The sequence below is a fragment of the Vipera ursinii genome (assembly GCF_947247035.1).
Source record: "Vipera ursinii genome assembly, chromosome: 13".
In the NCBI taxonomy this organism is placed as follows: domain Eukaryota; kingdom Metazoa; phylum Chordata; class Lepidosauria; order Squamata; family Viperidae; genus Vipera; species Vipera ursinii.
In genome coordinates, this window is record NC_139526.1 from 1,104,075 (window position 1) to 1,117,507 (window position 13,433).

Genomic DNA, 13,433 nt, shown 5'->3' on the forward strand with positions numbered 1-13,433 from the left:
TATAAATGGATTCTGACATTCGGCTCTCCTTTCAGAAAAAAGATGAGTCCATCTGTGGGGAAAGAAACCATATAAATGTTAGCCTGGTTTGTTTGGATATTCTGTATGAAACCTCTTAAGCAACTTAGGTGCTTTAACATGGAGTTTGTTAACCCACTCGTTTTCTGAGGAGGGGAGGTGTTTCCATGCCACTAAATATTGTATCGTTCCATGGTGTTTTCTGGAATCTAAGATTTCTTTCACTTCAAAATGTTGTTCTCCTTCCACCATGATGGGGGGTGGTGGTGGTGGGATTTTTTCTCGTAGTTGTTCTCTCTTTAATAGACTGCAGTGGAAGGTTGGGTGTATTCGTCTAAGATTTTTGGGTAGTTCTAATTCAACTGTTACTGGGTTTATGATTCTTTTAATTGGAAAGGGTCCAATATATTTTGGTCCTAGTTTTTTACAGGGTTGGAGTGATTTCAGGTATTTTGTGGATAAATATACCATCTCTCCTACCCTAAATGGTGTGGGATCGGTTCTTTTTTTGTCTGCCTGTGTCTTGTACGCTTTTCTGGCATCTTCCAACGCTTTCCTAACGATTGGCCATGTATTTTGTAATTGAGCAATCCATTCCTTCAGATCAGGGATAACCGGTTCTTTTGGGGTTAGTTCTGGTATTGGGTTGAAACTCTGGCCTGTAGCTACTTGAAAAGGAGTGTAACCTGTGCTTGAGTGGACTGCATTATTATATGCTACTTCTGCAAAAGGCAGTAGGTCCGTCCAGTCGGACTGCTGAAAATTAATATAGCATCTCAGATATTGTTCAAGTATATTATTAAGTCTTTCAGAAGCTCCGTCTGTCTGAGGATGGTGACTAGATGACAGTCCTTGGGTGGTTCCTAAGAGGGATAAAAATTCTTTCCAAAATGCCGATGTAAATTGCACCCCTCTGTCAGATATGATGCGTTGTGGTACCCCGTGCAATCTGTAAATATGCTGTACAAAAAGTTTTGCTAATGCTTTTGCAGTCGGGATTTTTTGGCAAGGTATGAAGTGTACTTGCTTAGAGAACAGATCTGTGACAGTCCAGACTACGGTGTTTCCATTACTTTCTGGCAGTTCTACGATAAAATCCATGGCTATTTCTTTCCATGGGGCTGAGGGGTTTGCCACCGGTTGTAACAGGCCTGGCGGTTTCCCTTGCAGTCTTTTGGCCATCGCGCAAATTTGACAGCTAGCCACATAGCTTTCTATTTCCTTTTCCATAGATGGCCACCAAAATTGCCTTTTAGTTAAGTGTAAGGTTTTTACAAAGCCAAAGTGTCCTGCTGATTTTGTATCATGGCACAGTTGCATGAAATTGATTCTCTGGGTGGCAGGTCCCCCACCCACAGCAGTCCATCTTTAATTGTGCACACATGTCTATTTTTCTGGAACCATTCATCACTTTCCAAAGATTTCCTGAATTCTATTCCAGTTTGGCTATCTACCTTTGGCTTCATTTTTTCTTGTGCCCTGGTGGTGACTGGTGCTGCCAGTTGTTGTTCCGGTACAAGTGGTTTAAAGTCAGTAACTCTTGTGCTGTTATATTGGGGCATGCGGGATAATGCATCTGCCAGGAAGTTCTTTCCCCCCGGTAAGTGTTTGAGAGTGAAATTGAATCGGTGAAAATGTTGGGACCAGCGGGCTTGCTTAGGAGTGAGCTTCCTGGGCGTTTTTAGTGCTTCCAAATTTTTGTGGTCTGTCCAGACCTGGAAAGGTATTTTATTTCCTTCTAAAAATTGGCGCCATGTTAGTAATGCCCACCTCAATGAGAATGCCTCTTTTTCCCATATTGGCCAGCGTTGTTCTGTTTCTGTGAGTTTTCTGGATGTGTATGCGCATGGTTGCAATGTCCCCCCATCATTTTCTTGTAATAGTACGGCTCCTACCGCTACATCACTCGCATCTGCCTGTATTACAAAAGGTTTATCGGGATCTGGGTGTTTTAGGACAGGTTCCGCAGAAAAGAGTCTCTTTAGCCTCTCAAATGCTGCTTGACATTCCATTGACCATTTCAGAGGCTGGCTGGGTTTCACGGGTGACCCCCCCTTCGTTTTCAACAAATTTGTGAGGGGCATGGCTATTTGGCCAAATGCGGGGATGAATTGGCGGTAGAAGTTTGCAAACCCCAGGAAACTTTGCAATTGCTTCCGTGTGCGGGGGGGGGTGCCCACTCTAGTACTGCCCTGACCTTCTCAGGGTCCATTTCGATGCCCTCTGGAGATATGCGATATCCCAGGTAGTCGATTTTTTCCTGATGGAATTCACACTTCGATAATTTAGCATATAAGTGGGCAGCTCGCAACTTCTTCAGGACTGCTCTGACTAGTTTGATATGTTCCTCTTTGGTTTCTGTGAAGATAAGGATGTCATCGAGGTAAACCAGGACCCCCTTATATAGGTGCTCTCTCAGCACGTCATTAATTAATTGCATAAAGACTGCGGGGGCCCCTTGCAGTCCAAATGGCAATACTTTGAATTGATAGCACCCCATTGGGCAGTTGAATGCAGTCTTCCATTCGTCTCCTTCCTTAATCCTAATACGGTAGTATGCTTCTCTCAGGTCTAGTTTGGTAAAAATCTTTCCTTTCGATAGGTGGGATAACATATCCTTCATTAGGGGAAGGGGGTACAGATTACATTCACTAATTGTGTTCAAATTTCTATAGTCCACAACCAAACGAAAGGACCCATCCTTCTTCTCCCTGAACAGAACCGGGGCGGCCACTTTGGGTTTGGCAGGCTCAATAAATCCTCTTTCTAAGTTTTTCTTTATGAATCTCTCCATTTCTGCCATTTCCCTTGGGCTCATGGCGTACATCCTGGGTTTTGGGAGTTTTGCCCCAGGTTTGAATTCTATGGTGCAGTCTGTGGGGCGGTGGGGGGGAAGCTCATCTGCTCTTTCCTCACTGAAAACCTCAGCCAGGTCCCTGTATTCCTCTGGTATCTCTGGTAATCCCTTCTCTTTCCCCACTGCTGCTGTCTCCTCCCTCTGCTTTGGGGGGGTGCTTTTGGAGTCTACGTTCTTCTGCCCCCCCTTTGGGAAGTTGAGTTCTGCTGTCCTCCAGTTTATCCCGGGGTTCCATTTCTTCAGCCATTCCAGTCCTAGGATCATTGGGCATTCCATGCCTGGGGCCACTATAAACATTATGTCCTCCTCATGGGGCCCCAGTGATAGGTGGATTGGTAAAGTGGCTAGGGTGGCTGGTCCTCCCCCTGCTATTGTCCCATCTAATTGACTAAAAGAGATTGGATGTTTTAGCCTCCTCACTGGGATGCTCAATCTCTCCACCAGCGTTGGGCTGATAAGGCAGCGGATGCACCCAGAGTCTATCAGAGCTTTTATTTTGGCTGCTTCAGGCATAGGGGAAGCTAATATAGTCACTGTCTTAAGTATGGGTGGCAGGGGTCCACTTACCAATGGTTCTCCCTCTGAGCTGTCTTCCGAGTTGTCCACCGTCCCTGCGGTGCAGGCCGGAGTCCAGTCCCAGTTCCTGGCAGGAATTGTGGACTCTACAGCCTCTGTCCCCTTCATGGAAGATTCTTTTGTGTTGCCTTGGGGCTTCCCCGGCTTCTTGGAGGATGATGCCTCTGGTTTTCGTGGGGGGGCTTTTGAATGACATTCTGCAGCACGGTGGCCCTCTCTCCCGCAGTTGAAGCAACTTGTTGATTTTTTGGCTGTGGCTGGTGGGTTTTCCCCCTCGCGTGTTTGCTCGGGTGGCAGGCGGCCCCATGGTTTTCCTCTGCGGTGTCTCTTCAGTAGGTCTATTTCCACTTCCTCCGCCAGGATGTACCAGTCGTCAAGGTGGGGTGGGTCTCCTCGAGGCAGGCAAGCATCATACAGGTCGTAGTTCAGACCGTCTTTGAAATGGCTAAGGAGGATGTCTTCTGGCCAGTTCAGCTTGCTGGCAATGGCTCGGAATTCTTGGGTATAATCAGCCACTGCTCGCCTGCCCTGCCTCACCGTTTTGATTCTCTCCCGGGCCTTACGGTCAGCCAAAGGATCCTCGAACCGTCGCCTCAAAGATGACATGAATCGGTTGAAGTCGTTGAGTTCTGGGGCGTTGGAGTCATGCAAGTTCACCACCCAGTCTGCAGCCATCCCGTCCAGGGCAGATTGCACAATTCGGATGCGTGTTTTGTCACTGGGGATGTTCCGTCCATACTCTTCCATGTAGCTGAGGACTTGGGTTAGGAAAAATCCCAGTCGTGATGGCTCCCCCTTGAATTTGACTTCCAGGGGCGGGAGTCTTTGGCTGGAGCGTTGTCTGCGCCGTGGCCGGTATCGCTCCTCATCCTGGTCCCCATCTGTGGTTCTGGGGGGGGGGGGTACTGCTGAGGCAGCAATTCCTGTTCCATTGGATGGCCCCGGGGTTTCAGGTGTTGGATCCCCTCCGTTACCTTTCCAGTTGCGTCCCCAGGCGCTGCGTTGCGATTTTCAGCTCTCTCCTCCCTCAGTGAACTCAGGGTTGCTTTCATCAGATCAATGGCCTTTTCCAGGATCCGCTCCTCCTCGCTGGCGTGCAGGGAACTCTCCATCTCTTGCCTCCATTCCGGTTGGTGGTTACTACGCCTCAGGGTCTTTTCTCCCGAAGCCTTTTCCCACTCACTTTTCCTTCCAACGCCCATCGACCACCGGGGTTTTCGGTCGTACTGCTCCACCGCTTCTTCCCCGGGGGAATATGCTGCTTCAGTTTCCCATTGTCTCTGGGATTCCATTTGGGGGGAAGACTCCCCCTCCATGGGGCTTCCCTCCTCTCTTGCTTCGTCGCCAGACATTTGTATTTGTTGCAAAGTCCCCCGGTAAGGTTTTTCCCTTCCAGGTTGACTCTTAAAGCAGATTCCGTCTACTGTCAGGACCCACCTCAATCCACATCTTAGGAAATAAGAACTCTTGGATGCAAGTTTAGTCCAAAAGGAAAATGTTTACTAGGAAGGAATCGATTGTGGGAATACAAGACGGAATCTGAGAAAAGTTACATTTCAATCCTATATAAACCATTCCCATTCCAGTCCTTCCCCTCATCCATTTGGTCAGGCTGTCGTCAGTTGCTAGGTGTCAGGTCCTTCCATGGGAAAGGGAACTCTCCTTGGTTTTATGGTTATTGCTTCCCTTTTTCAGTTGTAAATGAAGACACAAACCAGATCTGTCTGTCCCCCTCCCTTCCCCCGTTAAAACATCCCCTGTTGTTTGAAAATCGCTTTAGTAACCATCCTCTCCCCCCCCCTCGGAGAGATGGCAGAATCCCCAGTAATAGCACGTTGTTCTACCTATACAATTATGAAATGTGATATAAATGGATTCTGACACTCATGACTAATGGAACACTTTCTGCAGATTTTTCACTAAGTAAAGATATCAGACAAACCTGTCCATATTATTGGCAACCAAATATTAGTCAATAGAGTTTGAAAAGATAAGCAGATATTAGGCATTAAAATTCAAGGAGAGGAATAGAAAATAAAATATATGTGGATAATAATGACAGTAACCATCAGGCAGTTGCAAAGTGCGGTATGACACCTGATGAAAAGAAATGTTTTAGTGAATTCTCAGGTGGTACAATTCACACACAGAAAAACAAAGAAAATTACAAGGTGCTTACCTCAAGAAGAACACTTTATGCAGAAAAAGTCACATTGTCGGTCAACAAAGAATGAAATGAAATATTTAACATTGCATTTGACAGAGATATATTTCAAAATAATTATACTAAATTATAGAGAGAAATTAAAAAAGTTGAAAGATGGAAAAATGGCTTCTTAAGGGAAGCATGCACAAATGACCATTGTGCAACAGGTGCCTCTCGTCAGCTATGGTAGGTGAAAAATGGTCTTCAGGGCTCCCTGGAAGTCATCTATCTGAGCCCTGAAAGCATCGCGTTTTTGCTGAGCTTTAATGCAGCCTTAGAGATCGTCAGCCAGACTCCTTGGTCCCGGCCCTTCTGGCGGATTTGAGGCCCGAGAGGACTTGGGGTGGCTGAGCAGGGGAGATGAACAGGGGAGATCACCCTTGGGCTTGCAGATCTGGAAGTTTCTTCTGTCAGTCAGAAATACAGGAGATGCAAAAATCCAAACAGAATCATGGAGTTGAAAAGACCTAAGAGATCATCAAGTACAACTCCTTGCACGCTGCAGGATTCACACTATCAGCCCCAAGAGATGACAGCCTCTGTTTGAAAACCTCCAGGGAAGGCGAAGAAGCTACTCCATGTAGTAACCCAATTCCATCGACTGACCACTCTTGTCAAGAAGTTCTTCCTGAAGTGTAATCTGTATCTACATCCTTGAAGTTTCAGCCCCTTAGTAGAATCAAGACCACGCAAAGTATCAGTACCACTTTATAAAACCCTAGTAAGACCACACCAGGAATACTGCAGCCTGTTTTAGTCACCATATCACACACACACAAAAATTGAGAGTTGGGAAAAAAAAATCAAAGAGCAACTAAGATGATCAAAGGCCTGGAGACTAAAACATACGAAGAACGGTTGCAGGACTTGGGTTTAGCTAGTCTAAGAAAAAGAAGAAATAGGGGAGACAGTGAGGACAATCAACCAGCGGAACAGCTTGCCCCCAGAAATCGTGGGCACTCCATCACTGGAGATTTTTAAGAAGAGACTGGACATCCACCTGCCTGGGATGATATAGGTTCTCCCGCTCAAGCAGGGGGCTGGACTACAAGACCTCCAAGGTCCCTTCCAGCTTCTATTCTATTCTATTCTATTCTATTCTATTCTATTCTATTCTATTCTATTCTATTCTATTCTATTTATTCCATTCCATTCCATTCCATTCCATTCCATTCCATTCCATTCCATTCCATTCTATTCTATTCTATTCTATTCTATTCTATTCTATTCTATTCTATTCTATTCTATTCTATTCTATTCTATTCTATTCTATTTATTCCATTCCATTCCATTCCATTCCATTCCATTCCATTCCATTCCATTCCATTCTATTCTATTCTATTCTATTCTATTCTATTCTATTCTATTCTATTCTATTCTATTCTATTCTATTCTATTCTATTCTATTCTATTCTTATCCTCTGGAGCAAATAAGTAAGTCCCAACTCTCTATAATGTGACAGCCCTTCAGGTATTTGAAAACTATTGTATCCCCTTCTCAACTTTGCAAACTAAACATACCTAGATTGTTTCACTGTTTTTCAAAGGACTCTTCCTGGTGGGGATCCAATAGACTTTAATGAGGCTAGAAGCCACTCTGCATTGTTCTATTCAAGGCTTTTAAACCCTGTTTCTCCATGCACCTTTACCCTACATTATAAATGTTTATCATGACTGCTTTGCTATTTACCTTGCTATTTACCTTGGCCCTCTTCATTCAGAATTTATTTTTGTGGTTCCTGGGCATGCATACAGGGGAAGGGCAGGGGGCTTTAAGAATCTGCCCCAGCCGAGAAATGTTGTCCAAATCATTTAGGAGGAAACTTACTTGTTTCCCCCCAGGCTATTTTTGTTATGTACCAAGAATTGTTGATGCCTTCCAGTGTGCAGAGGGCAAACTGAATAAAGATAAGGCTATTTATCTTTTTCACACTGTTGCAAGATGCCTATCTGGATGAGATCATTGCAACTTTTAAAAAAGGCAGTAATCAGATCAAAAAAAGGAAGAGGTGGCTCATCTTGCACAGAAAACAACTTTTTTGCATGTAACAGTGAAGAACTTATTTCACAACAAGACTCAGTTTTCCTGCAGCCCTTTCATCCTGCATCATTCACATAAGAAGTTGTTAAGACTCTGGAAAGAGGGCAGAGAAGAGCAACAAAGTTGGTTAGAGGGCTGGAGGGTAAAACATATGAAGAATGGTTGCAGAAATTGGGTATGGCTAGTCTAATGAAAGGGACGTGGTGGCTCAGCGGGTTAGGACGCTGAGCTTGTCGATCAGAAGGTTGGCAGTTTGGGGGGTCGAATCCCAAGTGCCGCGTAGCAGAGTGAGCGCCTGTTACTCATCCCAGCCTCTGCCAACCTAGCAGTTCGAAAGCACGTAAAAAATGCAAGTAGAAAGATAGGGACCACTACGGTGGGAAGGTAACGGCGTTCTGTGCGCCTTTGGCGTCTAGTCATGCCGGCCACATGACCACGGAGACGTCCTCGGACAAGCACTGGCTCTTCGGCTTTGAAACGGAGACGAGCACCGGCCCCTAGAGTTGGAAACGACTAGCACGCATGTGCGGGGGAACCTTTACCTTTACCTTTACCTAGTCTAATGAAGAAAAGGACTGGGCAGACATGATAGCAATGTTCCAGTATTTGAGAGGCTGCCACAAAAAGGAGGTGGTCAAACTATTCTCCAAAGCACCAGAGGGCAGGACAAGAAACAATGGATGGAAACTAACCAAGGAGAGAAGCAACCTACAATTAAGGAGCAAATTCCTAACGGTTAGGGCAGTCGACCAATGGAACAAATTGCCTTCCAAAGTTATGGGTGATCCATCACTGGAGGCTTTCAAAAAGAGACTGGAAAACCATTTATCTGAAATGGTATAGGGTCTCTTGCTTGAACAGAGGGTTGGACTAGAAGACCTCCAAGATCCCTTCCAACTCTTGTTTTATGTTCTATGCTTCCAAGGTTCAGGGGAAGAAGAGAAAGGGGACTCCCTGTTTCCAGCCAGTGAGTGGGAGTCCAACCAAGCACCATCTCATTTTGCCTCATCTCTCTATTGATTGTTCCTCACAGCTTTGCAGCCTTGGGTGCAGCCTTCATCTGCAGTGACTGATGCTAGTCAGTTCTCTCCATGGCTTTTCTCAGTTCTTCCCACCTTCACCCCACCTCCCCAAAAAACGATGTTTAGTCTGAACAGAGCTTGGGTGATTTTCTTACAGAAAGTGTCCAGAACTTCTGACAAGTGTGGCTAATCCTGACTTGCATCCCTCCAGCCATGGATGGTACAAGCCCTTCTCCTTCCCCCAGCTCCAAACCTGGGACCCCTTGGATGCTGTGAGGGGACAGTGCAGGAGGTGTCGGCTTTCTATGGTCTCGACATCTTTTTTTGTATTATGGTGACCAGAATTGGATGCAGTATTCCAAGTATGGCCTCATCTGTGCAATATATATCACTCCTTGTGATCTTAAAATTATTTTATTTATTTATTATTTGTTAATTGAATTTCTATACCGCCCTTCTCCCGAAGGACTCAGGGCGGTGTACAGGGCAATAAAAGCATTACATACAAAAGTTAAAATAAAATTAATTAAGCCCTAACAATAAATAATTAAAAATACCCCAAACCCTTAAACCTGGCCAGCATGTTCAAATAAATAGGTTTTCAGATCACGGCGGAAACAGCAAAGGTCGGGAGCCATCCGGAGCTCAACCGGTAATGATTTCAAAGGTCTGGCGCGCCCACAGAGAATGCTCTCCCCCTGGGGGCCGCAAGCCAACACTCTCTGACCGACGGCACCCTGAGGAGGCCCTCTCTGTGGGAGCGCACAGGACGAAGGGAAGATGACGCCGGCAGCAGGTGCTCCCGTAAGTAATCCGGACCCATGCCATTTAGGGCTTTATAGGTCATCACCAGCACCTTGAATCTCACCTGGAGGGCAACTGGAAGCCAATGCAGCTCGCGGAGAAGAGGTGTTACATGGGAGTATTGGGAGACCCCCATCACAACTCGCGCGGCCGCATTCTGCACCAGCTGAAGCCTCCGAGTGGTCCTCAAGGGCAGCCCCATGTACAGAGCATTGCAGTAGTCTAACCGAGAGGTCACGAGCGCATGAGTGACTGTACGCAGGGCATCCCGGTCCAGATAGGGTCGCAACTGGCACACCAGTTATCCCTCTGTTGCTGCAACTTAGGTCTGCATTAGCATTTTGACAACTGCAGCACACTGCAGTAATTGTCCGCTAGGACTCCTAGATCCCTCTCACAGTTGCTAATGTTGAGTCAGGTACCACCTGTTCTGTTCTTGTGTATTTGGTTTTCCTTGCCTCTATCTAGGATCTTACTTTTCTCACTGCTGAATTTTTTTTGGATAGGAATCAGTGTTCAAGTCTGTCAAAATCCTTCTTCTGAAGAGTTATCAATTGCCCCCAGCTTGGTGTTATCTGCAAATTTGATGGGTTCCCTTCTATTCCCCTCATCTAGATCATGTGTGAAAATGTTGAAGAGTGCTGGGCTTAAAACAGAACCTTGAGGTACCCCACTTCATGCTTTTCCTTCATGTAGATGTAGCTCTGTTGAGGACCACATGCTGCTTGCAGTTGGTCAGCCAGTTGCAAATCCATCTGGTGGCAGTAATGTCTACCCCAACGTTGGGGTAGTGTACCTGTCTGCACAATGGGCTCAGGACTGGCTGCTAGACCGGGGTAGGCAACCTCAGCTGACTCAGGAATTCTGGGAGTTGAAGTCCATGAGTCATAAAAGAGTCGAGGTTGCCTACCCCTGTGCTAGACCATTCCAAGTCACATGACTGGATGGGAGGGGCTGAGAGTGAAGCAATTGTCAAAATGTTGAGACACTGCTCCTTCCATTGAGATGAGGTGTGTGTGTGTGTGTGTTTCTGGATCATCTCTTCTTCAGCCCCTGGTCTGATTTGTCCCTTTTCAAACTCAGCTGTCCTTTACCACTTCTTCCTCCCCACCAACACTGGTCACCTTCTGTTTAGTATCCTCAGGGTGGTCCAAAGCCTTTCATGTCATTCTTTCCTAACATTCTGCTGAGTTGGAAAGAACAAGCTGTTTACTTTTTAAAAATCCAAGTTGTTCTTGTTGAATGATGCTTCTGTTCCAGTGTATGACACTAAGTGACCAAATCCTTGCATAAGGAAAACAGAGGTGTGTGCTGCAATGGTATGGTCAAATGACAATCGCACAATGCATTATGATGACCTCCTCCTCCTCCTCCTCCTCCTCCTCCTCCTCCTCCTCCTCCTCCTCCTCCTCCTCCTCCTCCATAGCCCGTGGCTATCCATATCACTTTGTGAGCTTTAAGGCCATCAGGAACCAAGGACAAGGATTCTTGAAGCTTTTATTTGTAATTAGTAAATGGTTGGTGTCCATCTGAGTGATCTAAGAAAGCATCAATCCTGGCAGGAAGGGAATCCAGACCAGCCTCTCCCATGGCACGAGCCTCAATCCCAAGACATTCACACATGTAGGAATCCCTGATTCTTGCAGGTCAGCCTTACTCTTCAAAGCACCTCTATCGACTAAACATTGTGTAGAAGCAAAGTAGGCCACTCTAACTGCAGCTTGCCATAAAGGAGGGAAGAAGAATCAAGGCAGGACTGGCCCAATTCACCCCTGGGTGCAGGCTGGGATCCCTGGAGCTGAGCTCATTCCCTCCCCCTTTTGTCTTTGATGCCCCAAGACCCACGTCCTCCATTCTACCATTGCCTGGAGAGCGACACGTCTTCACAAAAAGAAAGGTGGGCATCTTCTGGCATGGGTCAAAGAAAGAGACAACCGCCGCATGGGTCTGGGCAGAAGAATCCTGCAAGGACTGGCAGAGATCCTGCCCAGCCAGCCTGAGCTCCTCAGTGCCATGGGACTACACCCACTGCTTGACATATCTTGGCAGAAGGAAGTCCTCTTTTTCGGGTTCCCCCACAACAGGGTCAGGCTCAGACTGGCAACTGCAACCTCCTGGCGTTGCTGCCAGCTCCCCACCGTCAGGGCTCCTGCAGTCACAGTCTGCGAAGCCACTGTCCATGGTGTCCAGATCCAGGCCGTTGACTGGGTCGCTTTCCACATCCCAGTCGGGAGACGGGGGTCCCCTGCAGAAGAGGCCTTCCCCTGTGGCCGGGGCGGAGAGGCAGGGGCCAAGGAGCGAGGGAGCAGGCAGTAGGCCGAAGAATCCCTCCAGGCCTCCTGGGGGAGAGCCGAAGGGGGCTTGGCTTGCCCAGGAGGCCGGCCCAGAGAGAAAGGAGTCCTGCGGGGGCATCTTGTTTTCCAGCCGCAAGCACCCAGAGCCCAGGCCAGAGCTGCTGCTGTCAAACTGCAGGCCATGGTAGGTCTGCTTCTCGCTTGTTCCTGTCTCCTTCTGGAGCTCCTCCAGGGCCCGGCATGGGTGGGCGCTGCTGCACCGGGAGCAGTGGGTTGCAAGTTCCTCTGCCACCGTGACTGTGTCAATGGAGAGGTGGCCATAGCCCTGCTCCCATGTGGCACTGCAGTCTTTGGCAGAGGCCTGCAAGAGTTCTGGCAGGAGCGGGGCAGACATTGGAGGTTGCCCATTCTGCCCATCCTTCCAGTCTCTCTCGGCACAGCTCAGAAGAAGGCGCTTGTGTCCAATCCCAAATATCTCTGGCACAACTATGCCCCACTCAAAGACATCTAGGGTTGTTCCAGAGAAAGGGGTACCCACCCATTTCTGTGAAGAGAAGAAGAGAAATGCATGTAGTTCAACATCTAGAGGAAGAAGGTAGATGCTCCAGAGAATATTGCTGCTGGCACAAACCACCTGCCAAGATAACTTTGTTGTCAGTCCACCATCATACTCTGCTGTCCTGCCATGGTGCTGATGGGGGAGGGGGGATGCCATGCTTGTGATTTTTCTGCTTCTGCTATTCAGTTGGAACTTAGGGAGGGGACTATCTTCAGAGACAGGAGGGACTCCTTCTCAGCGAGTTTTTGCCAGGTTCCAAGACCGTCACGCCCTGAGGGTGACCTGTTACCTGCCTAGCACCTCAGCATTCTCAAAACATCTTCTTGGCATCACAGTGGCCACCAGTGGACTGGTCTGGAGGGCTGGGATTGGGAAACCAAAAGAATTGCTTTGTGCTTTGCACGGGACCTTCAGATTCTGCCTGACTTTACCGCATCCAGTTTCTCTCTGCAAAAGTTCTTTTGCTGGGGCAGGTCTGACATTAGGCGGAATCTAAAGGTACCGCACAAAACATAAAGCAGTTCTTTCAGTTTCCCAATCCCAACCCCTCTCCCGGAAATCTCAGGAAATACGGTTATATGGGTTATAACTGATTTGTTTTCCAAGCAGGTACACTTTATCCCACGCCAAAAAATTCCCCTGGCATGTACACTGGCAAAGGTTTTGGGCAGCATGTCTATCAACTGCACGGAGCCCCGCAATGTATAATCTCCAATAGGGGGGTGCAATTCACTTCCAAGTTCCGGCAAGCATTTCTAATCCTTCTTGGAATGGATCAAGGGCTTACTTCCAATCACCACCACCCCCAAACTAATGTGGGGGGTGCGAACATATGAACTAAGTTTTGGAACAATATCTCAGGTGCTACATTAATTATCAAAAGGACAACCGGACAGACCTCTTAACCCTCTTTTATTGTGTTTTGTTTTGCAGGATTAACATTGCTGTTCAGGGGCGCAGCATGTCAGATCCACCCTTCGTATTCTGGTGTCCTGCTTACTTTCCTACTTTCTTGATGAGCCAGCTGGGGCAGGTCTGACATTTCTTGTATTTGAA

The 13,433-nt window shown here is 47.2% G+C and overlaps 1 protein-coding gene across 1 annotated transcript; it reads right to left on the reverse strand.

Moving 5' to 3' along the window:
* Positions 1 to 11,007: 11,007 nt before the first annotated feature.
* Positions 11,008 to 12,533, reverse strand: IL21R (interleukin 21 receptor; the record flags this gene model as incomplete). The annotated part of the gene is made up of 1 exon (XM_083372416.1): positions 11,008 to 12,533. The coding sequence occupies one exon, from the start codon at positions 12,531 to 12,533 to the stop codon at positions 11,544 to 11,546; it is 990 nt and encodes a 329-aa protein (XP_083228542.1). The 3' UTR covers positions 11,008 to 11,543.
* Between the last annotated feature and the right edge of the window lie 900 nt (positions 12,534 to 13,433).